The 18,094-nt window shown below is 35.8% G+C and overlaps 1 protein-coding gene across 1 annotated transcript in view; it reads right to left on the bottom strand.

Annotated features, from left to right (window-relative positions):
• Positions 1 to 12,963: 12,963 nt before the first annotated feature.
• The window catches only part of exd (PBX homeobox extradenticle), a 68,385-nt gene continuing 63,254 nt past the window's right edge, over positions 12,964 to 18,094 (bottom strand). Inside the window, exon 9 of the mRNA XM_089104680.1 lies at positions 12,964 to 13,819. Coding sequence (XP_088960806.1) covers positions 13,757 to 13,819 — 63 coding nt within the window. The 3' untranslated portion in view covers positions 12,964 to 13,756. The remainder of the gene's footprint in view (positions 13,820 to 18,094) is intronic.

Here is an 18,094-nt window from a genome sequence, read left to right as displayed (position 1 = left end):
ATCAAGTTGGTTAATACGAGTATTCATATTGCATATAGCTCTTATGTTAAAAAATTCATTTCCCAAGCCCTGAGAGATAGAACAAACTATAGTGCGGCGAGGAGGGTTTGAGGGGGGATAGCCCCTTTGATATGTATGTTGGATAACATCAGTTCTTTTTAAGCTTTATTGTCGCTCTTCGCATTCAACTGAAAAAACTTGTCCCCCCTCTCATTATTTATCTGAAGGATTTCTCAGAAAAACTATGAAAACTTGGACTAAAAATGTGATTGAGGATTTACACTCCCTTCCACCTCTTCCAGCCCCTCCCCTTTATAGCTGGTGAGCAGCTATGCTGTATTACTGCATAGGCGATGTGTGGAAGCCGTTAATTTCGTATGGAATGCACATCTGTATGGCTTTATTCGACTGAGCCCACCAATTAAGTGCGGTGACCCCTGGAAAAACAAGAAATAATCAGGGATTATATTAGCTACAGATGCAGTCAGACGACAGATGTAAAGAAAGAAAAAAAATGCATACTCTTGTGAGCATCATAAACCAACTGGCTGATTATATATTCGAGAAATATTTGCTTCAGATGATATTCGTGGATAATGTCACATGACTGGTTTCATGTTAGTGATTGACTGGGAGTTACGGACACTAACTATATAACGTAAAATGCCAATGTGAAGAATGAATTTAGTCCTATAAAGGTGCATTCCTTTCTTGCTCATATAACAGTTTCGCTGTTAGAAACGCTATGAATACCCTCATTTGTTCTGGACGATTCAGATTCAAATCAAATGCTCCTCCCAATAATCACATTCTTGTTATTCCTTATTTTCTTACCAACGCTTCTCTACTTGTAAAGAAATCCCTAATCTTTAGAATTGTCTTTAGCTGGAAAGTGTATTACCAATCAACGGCTGTGACGGATTGATCAAGGTAAAACGATGGCCATTTTCTTATGAAGCTTCTTAATGATGGCCCAAAGTGGTGATGCTGTATCGTAACATCACGCAAATGCTTTGCACCGTGTAGACGCTTGTCAGAGGCAACGCTGTAGCGTTGCCTATAGTAAAGGCCATACGGCTTCAATGTTTTATTATTATTATTATTTTTTCCAGAGGCACTTCATACGGAAGGGGTCGTCGTATAAGACTCAATGGGGGCTAATTCGATTGGAAATCGTCTCTTCTAGGGCCATTTTAAATAGTCAAAAGTGAATGGTGGGAAACTAGCCCCCCCCCCTTCCACGACAATCCGTTCTACAAAAACATCCATTCAAATTTTTTAGATAGCAATTTTGTTCAGCATAGTCGTCTTCCAAATACAAAATATGTTTTTGAGGAGGACACTCCCCCACAACCCTCAGGGAAAGGATTTTAAGTTATACTCTGGGGGCATATAAGGTTTTTATAGAAGACCTTGTCGTAGACACTTCAAAACAGGCTCATTCGATTGCAAATTAAAAGGGCTAGTGCCCTTTTTAATAGTCAAAAGTGATTGGAGAGCAAATAGCCCCCACGCCCATCATTTCCCCAAACACATCCAATAAAAATTTTTGAGATAGCCATTTTGTTCAGCGTAGTTGGTTTCCAGATAGAAAATATATTTTTGAGGAGGACACTCCCCCGCAACCCTCAGGGCAAGGGTTTTAAGTTATACCCTGGGGGGATATAAGGTTTTTATAGAGGCGCTGTCGTAGAAACTTCAAAAAAGGCTCATTCGATTGGAAATTCAAAGAGCTAGTGCCCTTTTTAATAGTCGAAAGTGATTGGAGGGCAACTAGCCCCCCCCCCACGCCCATTATTCCCCCAAACACATCCAATCACAATTTTGAGATAGCCATTTTGTTCAGCGTAGTTGATTTCCAGATAGAATAATATATTTTTGAGGAGGACACTCCCCCACAATCCTCATGGCAAGAGTTTCAAGATATGCCCTGGGGGCATATAAGGTTTTTGTAGAAGACGTTGTCGTAGAAACTTCAAAACAGGCCCATTCGGTTGGAAATTAAAGGGCTAGTGCCCTTTTTAACTGTCAAACGTGATTGGTGGGCACCTATCCGCCCCCCCCCCCACGCCCATCATTTCCCCAAACACATTCAATCAAAATTTCGAGATAGCAATTTTGTTCAGCGTAGTTGATTTCCAAATAGAAAATATAGTTTTGAGGAGGACACTCCTCCACAACCCTCAGGGCAAGGGTTTTAAGTTATGCCCTGGGGGAATATAAGGTTTTTATAGAAGGGGTTGTCGTAGAAACTTCAAAAAAGGCTCATTCGATTGGAAATTAAAGGGCTAGTGCCCTTTTTAATAGTCGAAAGTGATTGGAGAGCAACTAGCCCCCACGCCCATCATTTCCCCAAACACATCCAATAAAAATTTTTGAGATAGCCATTTTGTTCAGCGTAGTTGGTTTCCAGATAGAAAATATATTTTTGAGGAGGACACTCCCCCGCAACCCTCAGGGCAAGGGTTTTCAGTTATACCCTGGGGGTATATAAGGTTTTTATAGAGGCGTTGTCGTAGAAACTTCAAAAAAGGCTCATTCGATTGGAAATTCAAAAAGCTAGTGCTCTTTCTAATAGTCAAAAGTGATTGGAGGGCAACTAGCCCCCCCCCACGCCCATTTTTCCCCCAAACACATCCAATCAAAATTTTGATATAGCCATTTTGTTCAGCGCAGTTCATTTCCAGATAGAATAATATATTTTTGAGGAGGACACTCCCCCACAATCCTCATGGCAAGAGTTTCAAGATATGCCCTGGGGGCATATAAGGTTTTTATAGAAGACGTTGTCGTAGAAACTTCAAAACAGGCTCATTCGATTGGAAATTAAAGGGCTAGTGCCCTTTTTAATAGTCTAAAGTGGTTGGAGGGCAACTATCTGCCCCCCCCCACGCCCATCTTTCCCCCAAACACATCCAATCAAAATTTTGAAATAGCAATTTTGTTCAGCGTAGTTGATTTCCAGATAGAAAATACGTTTTTGAGGAGGACACGCCCCCCGAGACTCAGGACAAGGCTTGCAATTTATAATTTGGGGGAATATAAGGTTTTTATAGAAGATGATGTAGTAGAGAATTCAAAAAGGCTCCTGTTAGGGCACGCTAAGTGGGCTAGGTTCCTTTTAAGGAGAGACTATTAACTGGCGGTCGCGTAGCCCCCCCCCCCCACTCCCATCATTTCCCCATACAAATCCAATCAAAATTTTGAGATAGCCATTTTTTTCAGCGCAGTTGATTTTCACATAAAAAATATGTTTTTGAGGAGGACAATCCCCCACAACCCTCAGGGCAAGGGTTTTAAGTTATACCATGGGGGCATATAAGGTTTTTATAGAAGGCGGTGTCGTAGAAACTTCAAAAAGGACTTATTCGATTAGAAATTCAAAGAGATAGTGCCATTTTAACAGTCAAAAGTAATTGGAGGGCAACTAACCCCCCTCTCACACCAACCTTTTCCCCAAACACATCCAATCAAAATTTTGAGACAGCCATTTAGTTAAACGTAGTTCTAAGTTCTGGAAATTAGGTCTTGACATGACTGTTCTGGAAATGAGGATGACAACTCCCCCACAGCCCTCAGGGCAAGGGTTGTAAATTAAGGATTCTCCGAATCCTTCCTATTATTTCTTATGGAAGGGATGCTCGTATAAACTTTAGAGAGGGCTCATTTGACTGGAAATTGAAAGTTCTTGTTCACTTTTTAGGAGTCAAAAGAGATTGGAGGGTAACTACCCCTCCCTCCTCGAAGCCCTAAATGCATCAGATAAAAATTTTGAGATAGACATTTTGTTAAAATAGTTCAAAGTTCTGATAACAAAAAACTCCGGTGTCGACACAGCCCATCAGGGCCCGGGGTTAGACGTTTTAACTTATGCCCTGGGGCATAACTTATTGAGGGGGGTTTATAACTTATGGGAAGGGGTTTTGTATGGGAAGAACACATAGGAAATCTATTATAATTATCCAATTATAAGGTTAAAATACATACTCTGTGGTAGATGCAAAATTGCATTGACACACAAAATCCTATTAAGGTCAATTCCAAACAGTCTTGATCCCTTTGCGTCAGAAAATGAAATGGTCTAAACCCCTTTATTGGAGCTATTTTTTCAATCCATTCATTGTTGTCAATTGCTGTCCACAAGTTATGCAAGCTGTCTATTGTTCATATATAAGGTTTTTATCAAAGAGGTAATCGTATAGACTTTGAAAAAAGCCTCATTCGATATAAATTGAAAGTTCTAGATCTGTTTTTTAAATAAAATAATAATCGGACAGTAAGCCCCCCCCCCCCATGCCAAAAAAACTTGAAAATTTTTGCAATCAAAAACGAACAAGAATTAATTAAAAAAAACTTTCCGAAAAATATGTTTTTAAAAGAAAAGTAAATGCCATTTTAAACTTAAGCTAAGCATATACAAATTCTTTTAAAATTTAAACTCAAAACGACCAGAAATTACCATTGAAGAATGAATGAAACCCAAAACGAACAGAAATTAAATAAACAATCATAGGAAAAAAGATACAACAAGTAATAATATAAATGAATAAATAGATCTTAAAACGAGTAATGCTTAGATTAAATATGAAAATCAAGCTTTAAACGAAAACAAATATTTTGCTATTAAAGTATAAATGAAACTTAAATCGAACATAAATTAAATAAACAATCAATGCGAACAAACATACAATATATATTAATATAAATGAATAAATAAGTCTTAAAACGAGTGAAACTTAAATTGAATATGCAAATCAAGTTTGAATCGAATAAAAATAACTACAAACAAGAGTTTGGGTATCGCCTCACTGCAGAAGCCTAAAACCTACTGTGTCATTGACGCTTACTGAAAACAATTCTTTGAAATATTTTCACTTTTGTAATTTTAAGAAATCAAAAATTAATTAAGATTTTAGGGAATAAATATCAGCATATGTATATTAAATTGACAATGCACATTATTTTTCAGTAAACTCATTTGATTTTTTTTTCAGTAAAGTACAAATTATATTCTGGCTTTTAAAAAGTATAGAGGTTTTAAAACCTACTCACATTGATTTCTGCTCGTTTTGTGTTTGACTCTCATATTTATTTTAGTTTCTGTTAGTTTGGGTTTCATTTATTTGTTGATACTGATTTGGGGTAGTTGTATGTTTGGTAGATTATATGATAGTCCGGACGCCAAGTGTTGAAAATGTGAACCATACCACGACGGAATGGGGCTGCTACGAGAATTAGCCTACCCTCCACCCCCTAAATTGACCATGCGGATTCAAAATTACCAATGGCACTTGCTTGCGAGTGGTGGAACACTCCGAAACTTTACATTTTATTATATTCTGGTGTTTCATGCAAGAAAATGCATGTTCCACAAAGTTTGAGGTGCAGTTTTCCGCTGAAATAGAAATGCCTAGAAGCCATATATTGTTTTCATAAAAAACTAACACGATTAGCTACAAAAAATGGCAGAGTTAAAAAAAATGGCAAAACTATATGAGTCTTGAACAGTCTTGGAAAGTATAAACAAAATCAAATTGAATATTAGATATATAATTATATTAATTGTTGACAGATCCATCAGTTCAAGATTTTTTTTTCACTGTAATTTTTATTTTCATTTTCAATGCTGTAAGAACTGGAAAATAATAAATTTGTAATATACGAGTAATTCGTTTTCAGTGAAGCACCAATGACGCAGAAGGCTTTATGTTTTTACAGTTAAAGAAGGGGGCAGTATACAAATTTTGATTGTACTGAAACTATATTTGTCTTGATCAATTTTGAAAAGAACTAATAAATTAAGCTGAATATTTGATGCATAATGATATTAATTGCTAAAAGCTCATCAGTTCAAAATTTTACTGTAATTTTAATATTTATTTTCATATTAAGTACAAAAGAAAACATCTTTAATATAATTGTTTTCAGTAAAGCGCCAATGACGCAGTAGGTTTTAGACTTCTGCAGTGATACGTTACCCAAACTCTTGTTTGTAGTTATTTTTATTCGATTCAAACTTGATTTGCATATTCAATTTAAGTTTCACTCAATTTAAGATTTATTTATTCATTTACATTAATATATATTGTATGTTTGTTCGCATTGATTGTTTATTTAATTTCTGTAAGTTTCATTTATACTTTAATAGCAAAATATTTGTTTTCGTCTTAAGCTTGATTTTCATATTCAATCTAAGCATTAGTTGCTTTAAGATCTATTTATTCATTTATATTATTACTTGTTGTATGTTTTTTGCTATGATTGTTTATTTAATTTCTGTTCGTTTTGGGTTTCATGTATTCTTTAATAGTAATTTCTGGTCGTTTTGAGTTTGAATTTTAACAGGTATTTGTATCTCCTGAGCTTAAGTTTAAAATGGTCTTTACTTTTCTCTGAAAAACTTATTTTTCGGAGTTTTTTTTAATTAATTATAGTAAAAAACAAGCCCTACCTATCAGAGAAATTATTCAGGAAAAGTTTGCCTTTTAGGTTAGTCCCCTTTTCTGATGTTATTTAACGGACTCAAGGGAACATCTTAAGATGGTGTAAAATAATCTTCTAAAGTTAATCCAATGGCATTTCCTTAAAAGTGCAGTTTTTGATCAACATTTTCAACTTTTCCAGAGGGTACTTAAGACCAGACCGACTTTGCAAGGAGTAATCCTTTTTTTTAAATCTAGATACGAGGAGCAGAAGAACTTTGTAGTAAAATAACTACATACTTACATTATTCCTACAGATTTGCATCTTTGAATCATAAAATTCCAAAAGTGGTATGGATTTCTTCAGATTATTCTTTTGGTTGTCAATTTAAATTTGGCTTACCAAGAAGAGAGTTCCGGGGTAAGTCAATTACAGAACTAAGCTCTCCGCCGTAAGTCAATTCCGGATTAGTAAACGATATTGACCAATAGGACCAAAAAATCAAATTCTCCGTGTTTGTTTTTCTCATATATAAATGTGAAAATTAAAGTTACAAACCTCACACAGGGAAAAACAATTTATAAACGAATTGATATGGCTATAGGGTGCACGAAGCTCTAAAATTGTCATTTAAAATAGTAGGAAAAAAAACTTCTTTTTGCAGATTCATAGAAAAGTAAATTTCTTTCCCCTGCACGCCAGATAAACTGAAATGCGTAAGTATAAACTTGGAAGCCCAGAGGCAACCATTACATTTTACAACTATTGATGACGTTTTTTTCCATGTCTTGAAAACACATTCATTTTTAGTCTTGAAATTATTTAGATAGCAGGAAGAAAAAAAAATCGACTTCAGCATATTTAGAGATAAGTGTTTCTTCAATACCTTCACTTCACTACTTTTATTGTTTGGTAAATCTGTAATTATATTATGTAAGTAAAGTATGACGGCACTAGACTCTTAAGGTCCAAAGCGGCGGTGCTGATCTCCGTTTCGTGGCCCTTCAGCCAGGAAGTGCAATGGGGGGCTGGGGGCCAGCAGCACAGGATGGCTTCGCACACCTTTCCTGCTGACCTTCCCCAGATTTCTCCAGGTACCCATTTAGAGTTGGGTCGACTCTGGCTAAGTTTACAGAGTCACACCACTGACCTGCGTCCCAAACCAAATAACTGGCCACGCGAGGGATCGAACCCTTGACCCTTGGACAAAGAATTCTCAACCCAGCAATAATATTATGCCTTCACACTCAACATCATTGAATCTTTCTTTTCATCTCGACACCATACTTGCACCTCCTTCAAAACAACAGATAGTCAATCTGTTTGACCTAAACAGACCAACTCAAATAAAAGCGTATAAAAATTTTGGGGATGCTGCTGCCTCTTTGGCTAGTTAACTAAAAATATTAACTACACTGATTAAAAATCGAAATATGGTTGCAATGCTTTTAAAAAATGAACGAATTAATATTTTTAATAAAATCAAAGGAGAAAAATAACTTTTATATAGCTTAGAAAGAAAGTAAGTCACCAGTAAAGCAGATATTTCAAACGACATAGTTGAATCTAAATTTCAAATAGCTAGGGAGTTGTTGTTATTGTCTTCCCCACTATTTACCTTTGTCCGGTTAATTCGATTGAACATCCCCATGTTGTATTTTTATCAATTTCGACATTTTTACAACCTTACAATTTCGTATTGCCACTGTACTTAACATCCTTTATAAGAACTCTCAGTAGAATGGACAACGCATAGTGACAAAATTGAAAAAAAAGGCAAAATGTTCTGACGGATTGACAAGCCTTTGTCGGCGTTATACCTGTAACATCAACATTCTGCCAATACTTGGCAGATAGACGACTATACAGTTTATAGTCTAAAAACATAACATTTTAAAAAGATGATAAAATAGCATGCTATAGAATAAGGTAATCCGGGGAAAGGCTTCTATTTGATTTAATGAATGAACAAAAATTCGAGCAAGTCGCATATTTTGTTTTTTATATTATATGTCAAACGAAACTCAGAGAAGAGAGAAAGTAACAAAATGAAAAATAAAATCAAAAAGGGTGAAAAAACGAGGATTTTGTCAGCCAGCGAACCATGAAGAAGACAAAATATAAGCAAATATTTCGAAACGAACCTCTGCAAATTCTTCCTCATTGATAAACAAAAACAAAAAAGAGAAGAAAAAAAAAAACGAGAATCTAACCTTTCGAAGTTTCCTGTACAAAGACAGAATAGACACTGAATAAAAAACCAGGCAGGAATCAATGAAAATGAAATTTACCAAGATGATTGTGTAATGATGAAATTTACCAAGATGATTGTGTAAGGATCTTTCGTCTTGCATTAATTTTGGCTGGTCTACAATTTCGGTTTTCATTAGATATGCAAATAGGTTCTTTTAAGTTTTTTCGGGTGAAAATATTGATTGAGTCCTTCAAGATTAAACTGTCGTAAATTGGGCTTAATGAAATATCTCCAGTATCTCTATTTATTGCTAAATTTTGGTTCATATTTTTTGTTTATCTCAATTACCTCCTTAAAAGTTTGTGGTGCGCCATTAACAGTTGATATTAAAGTTGCCTCGTCAAACAGAACTAGATGGGTCGGGTTTACGAAAATATGCGAAGCCAATGCCGAATCAAAGTTGTCATTGTTATTTTTTAATCTCAGGGACTTATCTATTGAAATTTTGTGCTCATGCGAACGTTCACCTAGTTGTTGATGGGTTCTACCAATGTAAAATTTTCCACAAGAACACGGGATTCTGTAGACACCACTACCCAGTAGGGGGTCTGTTTTATCCTTTCCTGAGTTAAAAAAATGTTCAACCTTTTGTTCGGTTCTGAAAGAAACAGAGAGAGTATGTTTATTTAAAATTTTTCTAAGTTTATCGCCAAGTTTCGGGATTTATGGTAAAACGATGAAAGTTTTTTTCTCAATCGCCGGTGTAACTGAATCAAGAGGGACAAGCTCCCTATTTTGTTCTTTTATCTTTTTTAATCGTCTATCTATTATATTTTCAATGAGTTTGATTGGGTAACCATTGCAGAAAAGAATATCATTGACATAATTTAGTTCAGAAGTTATATGATTACGGGAAAATATTTTTAAAACTCTTTCGACTAAATATATTATTACCCCTCTTTTTACAGAAGGAGGATGATGGGAAGAGAAATGTAGATATCAATCATTATGAGTCGGCTTTCTATATATAGAAAATTCAAGACCAGGATTAGTTTTTATAATCAGAACATCTAAGAAAGGCAGCTTACTTGAATCTTCGAGTTCCATTGTGAACTGGATACTCGAATCATACGAGTTCAAATTTGCCAAAAAGTCTCTTAGAGAGTATCTTATATGTTACCAAATAGAAGAGAGATCATAAACAAAACGAAACCAGATGGAGTATTTAAATTGGAAACAATTCACAGCAAACTGTTCTGTGAAATCCATGTAAAAACTTGCCAAAAAAGGAGACAAGATAGTGCCCATGGATAAGCCCATTATTTGAAGAAAAAATTTGTTTCGGAATTTAAAATACGAGGAGTACTTGCTGCAAAGACGGACAAGGGTCATTATTGTATCAATTTCCAAAGTTTTGTAATCCGACCAAGCTGAATTTTCCTCCAATTTTCTTTGTAAAGCCTGCTCACATTTATGAAACATCGCATGAAGTGTACATAGAAACTGCATCAAAACTAGATAAAACGGTATTTGCTGTTGTACTTTGATTTTTTTAACTTCTCAACAAGATCTATGGAGTTTTTAATATAGGATTTCTGTGTGCTTAAAAGAGGCTTAAAAATGGTGGCTAAGAAACTTCATATACCCGTAGCTGGAGAACTATAACATGCTACAATTGGACGTAACGGAATATCTTTCATATGGATTTTAGGCAGACCATAAAACTTAGGGACTGAACAACCTTTGGGATAAAATTTTCTGTGCATTTGAGGGGTAATTAGTCTAGTATCTTTTAAAATTCCTAGTTCATTTCTCAACTTCTGTGTGTATTTGTCCGTGGGATCAAAATTTATTTCTTTGTAAATATTTTTATCCATTAAAAGGGTGTTAACTTTTAATTCATAATCTGCAGAATTCGTAATTACAACTGTGTTTCCCTTGTCCGCTTTCGTAATTACTGTGTTTTTGTCTTTTTTTTAAATTTCGGAGAAATTTAAAAAAAAAATTAAATTTTTTTAAATTGTCCGCTTTCTTCAAATAATGGGCTTATCCATGGGCACTATCTTGTCTCCTTTTTTGGCAAGTTTTTACATGGATTTCATAGAAGAGTCTGCTTTGAATAGTTTCCACTTAAAACACTCCATCTGGTTTCGTGTTGTTGATGATATCGCTTCTATTTGGGACCAAGGACAATACTCTCTAAGAGATTTCTTGGCACATTTGAAATCTTTTGATTCGAATCTCCAGTTCACAATGGAACTCGAAGATTCAGGTAAGCTGCCTTTCTTAGATGTTTTGATTATAAAAACTAATCCTGGTCTTGAATTTTCTATATATAGAAAGCCGACTCATAATGATCGATATCTACATTTCTCTTCCCACCACCCTCCTTCTGTAAAAAGAGGGGTAATAATCTCTTTAGTTGACAGAGTTTTAAAAATTTGGTCCCGTAATCATATAAATTCTGAACTAAATTATGTCAAAGATATTCTTTTTTGCAATGGTTACCCAATCAAACTCATTGAAATTATAATAGATAGACTATTAAAAAAGATAAAAGAACAAAATAGGGAGCTTGTCCCCCTTGATTCAGTTACACCGGCAATTGAAAAAAAAACTTTCATCGTTTTACCATACATCCCGAAACTTGGCGATAAACTTAGAAAAATTTTAAATAAACATAATCTCTCTGTTTCTTTCAGAACCGAACAATAGGTTGAAAATTTTTTTAACTCAGGAAAGGATAAAACAGACCCTGTACTGGGTAGTAGTGTCTACAGAATCCCGTGTTCTTGGGGAAAATTTTACATTGGTAGAACCCATCAACAACTAGGTGAACGTTTGCATGAGCACAAAATTTCAATAGATAAGTCCCTGAGATTAAAAAATAACAATGACAACTTTGATTCAGCATTGGCTTCGCATATTTTCGTAAACCCGACCCATCTAGTTCTGTTTGACGAGGCAACTTTAATATCAACTGTTAATGGCGTACCACAATCTTTTAAGGAGGTAATTGAGATAAAAAAATATATGAACCAAAATTTAGCAATAAATAGAGATACTGGAGATATTTCATTAAGCCCAATTTACGACAGTTTAATCTTGAAGGACTCAATCAATATTTTCACCCGAAAAAACTTAAAAGAACCTATTTGAATATCTAATGAAAACCGAAATTGTAGACCAGCCAAAATTAATGCAAGACGAAAGATCCTTACACAATCATCTTGGTAAATTTCATTTTCATTGATTCCTGCCTGGTTTTTTATTCAGTGTCTATTCTGTCTTTGTACAGGAAACTTCGAATGGTTAGAATCTCTTTTTTTTTTTTTTTCTTCTGTTTTTTGTTTTTTTTTTTCACTGAGGACGACTTGGCGGAGGTCCTTTTCGAATTATTTGCTTATATTCTGTCTTATTCATGGTTCGCTGGCTGACAAAATCCTCGTTTTTTCACCCTTTTTTATTTTATTTTTCATTTTGTTACTTTCTCTCTTCTCTGAGTTTCGTTTGTCATGTATAGCCAGTGTGGTCTAAGAATGTATTTATATTATATGTTGCGACCCCCAGCATATCTTGTGAAGCGGATGATCTGATACTCCTCTACGCAGTTTAATTATCAGTTCAAACAATTTTGCCTTGAAATAAAACTTGGGAGATAAGATGAAAACAAGAGATTTGGACGAAAATTTATCAAACAAAGCCGAAAAACATTTAGAAATATCATCCAAACAGCCCTTTCGAATTACCGACGCCGATACGCCAAATAATTTCAAATATGGAAGGTTTTAATGCAAAATGTTTAGCAAAAATCCAAATAAAAAGTTTAATATGCATTTGCTTGAGTATTAAAGCAAATCCATTTCATTTTTCATCTAGACCACATAAATGCATGGTTATAACGAAGAAATGGAGCTGGAAGTAGCTACCCCCTGTCCCTAAGCCACAAACTTCGTCAACTCTTTCAAATATCTTGTAGAGTGGTTCCATTTCATTTTTCATGTAGAGCATCCAGATGCATAGTTATAACGAGGACATAGAGCTGGAAGTAGCTACCCCGTCTCCCTAAGCCACAAACTTCGTCAACTCTTTCAAATATCTTGTAGAGTGGTTCTAAAAGATCCTTCGATCATTAAACTAACTTTTCTCACATGGAAACAATAATCTACCACATGGGAATAACCATCGTTGTACTTAAATTTAGTCTAGAGCTCGCTTAAATATTGAGTTTTTCTTTCGGTTCTTGCAAATACCATGTCTATCAATCCTAAAAACATCTTGAATTACACAGTTAATAATTCAAACAAATGCAAAATAAACTTCAAGCTATGTCACATAAAGGTTAATCTTAGTATATACAACTTTATTAAACACTAAAGCTACTACATAAAAATCATTACAATAATAGTCGTAAAAATAGAAAACAAAAATCAGAGTAAGGATGGAGTAATAAAATTAAGCCAAGCACCATCTGCAGAGAAAATACACTGACTACATATCATCTTGTTTAGAACCAAAGGACATGTCTAAAACTTAATAAGAAAATGGATTGTTCTCCTCTTAAAAAGTCACTTATTCACCAGTCGTCCCTTTACAGGCGGTAGGCAAAGTTGGGGGTAAATTACACAAACAGACAATGTTTCAGCATTTCTAGCATAGACATTCACACGCACAGGAAAAGGAGAGGAACTCCGTACCAGAGTAGCAAGACTGCTGCCATAATATCGTATACTCTCCATATAAGTAAGCTTTTTCTCTGATTTTGCGACCCCCTCCCCCACCGAAGCCGGCCCCTGTGTACAGGCCTTCTTAAAGGCTGCCTGATGTTATTTTACGTCCTATACATCAAAATTAAACTACATGTAAATTCTACACACGTTCCCGACTCTTACCCTAAGGAGAAGAAAAAACCATGAAAGTTTAAAATCTACAGAGGCCATCTCTCGCCTGTAGAATTTAAACCCATCATCTGCCCTCCTTTGGTTTTAGGTGCGACGATATAAAATTAGACACATAGCAAGGTATTTATAGGGGCTATTAATTTGTGCACACATGAAAACGAGTATTTTTCATCTTTTCACATTAACCAATATGTAAACAATTACACCATTCGCTATAAATGGCGTATTCTCAAACTGATTAAGGAGAATTGACCTGATGCATCCCTGGGTCGCCGTACATAGATGCACCGTCACCGTATCCCTAAAAAAATTATTCATATCATAATTCAAAAACACTAACAAAATTATCTAAATGGCAGGATTTAAAATTATCAGATTAATGAAAGCGAGTGTCAAGACGTAGCTAGAACTAACATCTAAAGTCGAGTTATTTTTTGGCACACAACCCTATTTCCAACTTACTCTTTAAGGTTAGTTTTTTAATGTCTAAACAGAAGTTAGAGTTTCTGGAACATTTCTGAACTAGATCTGCTGTACCAAGCACCGTTGCTGCAGCAACTGTGAAAGACGAGTCGTAGCTGCAGAGCAACACAAGTGAAAAGGTTAGGTTACTTTATCAGGTTATAATCTTTTAATTACAAGATGTTCGTATTATCCTTAAATACTTGATGATATTCGGCTTTTATATTCGTATTTAAGCCTTTTAGAATACTTGGTGACCCCATCAAAGGAAAAAGACTATTCCCCAGATGCTTTTAAACAAGCAGAGGTACTTCTATGATCTACGCCCTACCACTCTAGTTGTTCATTAATTGACGCATTGCAGAACCGATTTTTTGTTAGTTTCTTTCAGCTTAGCGTGAGACAAGACAAAGAGATGTGATAGAATAGACGGTTTGGCTATATATTTGCACATTAGGGGGGGGGGGGGAGGGTAAAGTATTGGACAGTGTGAAGTTAGAAAACAATTCTTACTACATAACATGAAGAATAATTGTACCTAACACATTAGGTATGCAGACCCACTATACTTTACTATACTTTAATGTGCAAAGATATAGCCAAATTTTTTTTTCTAAAGTATTATATTTTTATCATACTTGGGTATATTTCATTAGGATTGAGCGTCAGAAAAATATATTAGAAGAATATAAGGTAGGGCGTAGATGATACAAGTACCCAAGCAAAAACTGTATCTTAGCATAAAGAAGATGACAAAAAACAAATGTTAAACTGGAAACCTATAGCGATTCTACCACTCTTCTCAAGAATATTTGAAAAGGTCGTTCATAAGAAAGTGTATGCTTACCTTGATTCTATGAAGCTTTTATGTGAGGCGCAATTTAAATTCCTAAATCTCATTTCACTCATCCAGGAATGCACCACCTTCTGAATGTTTTAAACAGTGTATTTGAGAGCGGTTCTACTTCTTTAACTGTTTTTATTGATTTCGAGAAAGCTTTTAAATACTGTTGATTGTGAATTGTTGTTAAATTAGTCCGGGAGCCACTAAAGCGTATCTCGTTTATTCCTGAGTTGAGGTGGTCAGAAAGACACAGTCAGTTTGACAATAGTTTCCGACTATATCGACCACGCTGAATCCGAATATGGGTGAGGGCAAAGTTGGAGATCGCGGCTTGACCTTGTAAAAGCAAAAAAACACCCTTTTTAGGCCTATAAAACGTGTAAAGACTGTTTTTTTTTTCTAAGGTTGTACCACTACAATTTAGTGGTGCGACATCTCATTTAGGTCCTAATATGGTCTTCTCATAGAATATATTAATTTTTTTTCCTATATCTTGTATAGCCCAGGAGCTATAGGCTAATATTTATTAATTTTCCCCGAAAATCTCAAAATTCAAAGGTTCATTTTCAACTAAAGCCACGTATCTCGGACCTTTCTATAATTTTTGTGTTTTTCATTCTTTACCAGAATTTACCTTTCGTATTTAAGTTCACATTGCCGTAAAGTTCAAAGCTTAAACTGTTTGGTGAAGCCGTCTTGAATTTTTTGAAAAAGTATAGGCCAAAAAATATATGCAAAAATTCATTTTTCCAAAATGATGATGTGACATATCTTTTATGCTAGAATTTAACGCCCAATCCGAATATGAACTTTAATTTTAAACCAAATATAAATTTTTTTTTTTTTTTTTTTTTTTTTTTTGTCTTAATTCAAAATGTATTTACAATGCTGACTGATTTTCAGTTTATCTGCTGATAAGACTTTGCAGCCCAATCTTAACTTCGTTATTTATAGGCTATGCAAGCCAGATAGAGAGTGAAGTGACACCTATTACTCGTATCGGATACCTACCAGTCATACCAAATCCTCCATCTAATCCAGCAGTAGTCGAAGAGGCAATAAACATTATACATCGCACAGCTTGCGCACCGAAGTTACCTCATACTGTAATAACGTGTGACCAAGCTATCTACGAGATCATTATTGTATTAAAAAAGAAACAACCTGAAGCATTCAGTGATGTTATTCCAAGAATGGGTGGATTGCATCTGTGTGTGAACTTCCTTGGTGTGATTGGGTGCCTCATGAAAGGCTCAGGGCTTGAAGAAATCTTTAGTAAGGCTGGCATCTTACTCTCTGGAACTGCTAAAAAAGCTATGACTGGAAAACCCTATTACAGGTGTATGGAGGCTCACATCATCGTAGTAGAGGCCTTGTATAGAGTATATTGGAATGCTCTTGAACAGTATTACATTGAATCAGACAAAGAAGCAAGTACTTTTGATGAGCTGTAAGATTTAATGTCTGCGTTCATGAATTGCGGAGGGTCCTTCGAAAACCTAGACAAACACTTGGAATCTATAAAGCCTTTGATAAACCAGTTCAGCAAGTCGCGTGATAAAAACCTTATAACAAAGTTGTGGATGGAGTATGAATCTTGTGCTGATTCTTCTCCAGTTCCTGATTGCAGAGCGTGGGGGAGACTGGGAAGGTCATATTATTGGTTTAACCCTCATGTTGCCGTATTTGACAGCTGCGGGGCATTATAAGTACACTACATGCCTACTCTAGTATTTGAATGACATGAAAACCTTGCCACCTAGCTTGCATGATATCTTTGTCAAAGGACTATTCAACGGGAACCAGAAAAATTGCAAGATGAATTGTGTTTCCCCGGATCATGCACTGGAATCCACACTCAACCTTGAATCAAAACAAAAGGGAGGAATAAAGGGAATCACACTGAACTCAATGGCAGTTGCCAAGTGGACTACCAGCATACCATTCTGTGCTGAGGTTTCCTCTGCCCTTTATCGACTTGCTGGAATCGAGAGCATGAGTGAATTTGATGGTGAAGGAAGCAAAAATGGAACCTTTGAGAAGCGCCGAGAAAATCTTTTCAGTAATGTGGTCTCTGTTGTTGAAGGCCATATTGATCCGTTTACATGTGATGAGGAATCATGGGTGAATATCATTTCAAATCAAGTCGCTGATAAGGCAGTGGCAAAGAACCTCCTGAGTGCACGTGCTAATAGCTTAAAAGCATTGAAGTATACTTTGATGGAAAACCCAACCCCTTTTCCAAGGTTAAAGTAAAGACTATTGATTGCGAAACGAAACAGGCCAAAGGTTCAACGACCAAGACCGATAGTAGCGTTTATACTGAACTGGAAGCTGTTAAAAGGATATTGGTTACTATTGGCGCTATTCCCGGACCTATGCTTGAGATGCTAAATAAGATCATGCCACACGAACTTTTGCCCTACGCCCCAGCAATATTTGCAGCAGTAGCTAGTGAACGTATTAAACTTCGATCGGGTACGAAGTCAAGTTTTCTCGAGTTCATTCGTGCCTCTGCAAGTTTAGAAAGTTGGCCTAGCTAAGTTCCGATTAACACGGTCACGGGAACTGGTGTGGTGGCAGATTTCGTGCCGTTAATCCGGTCGTAAGTCCCAGACAAAACCGAAACCGTTGAGGGATTTTCGATACGAATCCTAGTAAGGCTCTTAAATCGACTCCCAAAATCTACAACCGAGCTGCATATATGTAGCTGATCGGTATGACGGATTGTTCAGCCTTGTAAACATTTTCGGGAATCCTATTGTTCTAAAAGACAGTAGTGGATGTCATGAGTAAAGAGGAATTACACTGACGAAGAGTTTTATTTTTACGAAGAGCAAGATGCTAGAAAAAAGGGATATTTTATTTATGCAGTCAAAGAGTAAGGAAAGACTTGTCGAATGTATTTTTGAATTGTGGAGCCATGTCTGTCTCTCTGAATTAAGATTTACCATTTACCTCTCTGGTGGATTCAGTGATAGAATGAAGGTGCTAAAATTGGTCCCATCCAAAATGATTATACATCCGAACTGGGACTACGAAGCGAACTTGTGCAGCACACATGAAGAAACAGACACGCGTGTTGCTCTCCATGTTGCCGAATGCTACAGAAATGGATGTTCCCAAGTAATTGTTGAAGCAAATGACACAGATATTGTTGTCATTTTATTACAGAACAATCGCAAAGTGTTCCTCTGTAGGTGTGACCCAGGCTATGAACCCCAGCTCTACGTTCAGTTCCGTGACAAAGTCTTTCCGATCCATAAAATT

This window comes from Artemia sp. Qi Xiang Cuo, chromosome 18, assembly GCF_049724085.1.
Source record: "Artemia sp. Qi Xiang Cuo chromosome 18, ASM4972408v1, whole genome shotgun sequence".
Classification (NCBI taxonomy): Eukaryota; Metazoa; Arthropoda; class Branchiopoda; order Anostraca; family Artemiidae; genus Artemia; species Artemia sp. Qi Xiang Cuo.
This window is presented reverse-complemented; position numbering and strand designations above follow the sequence as displayed.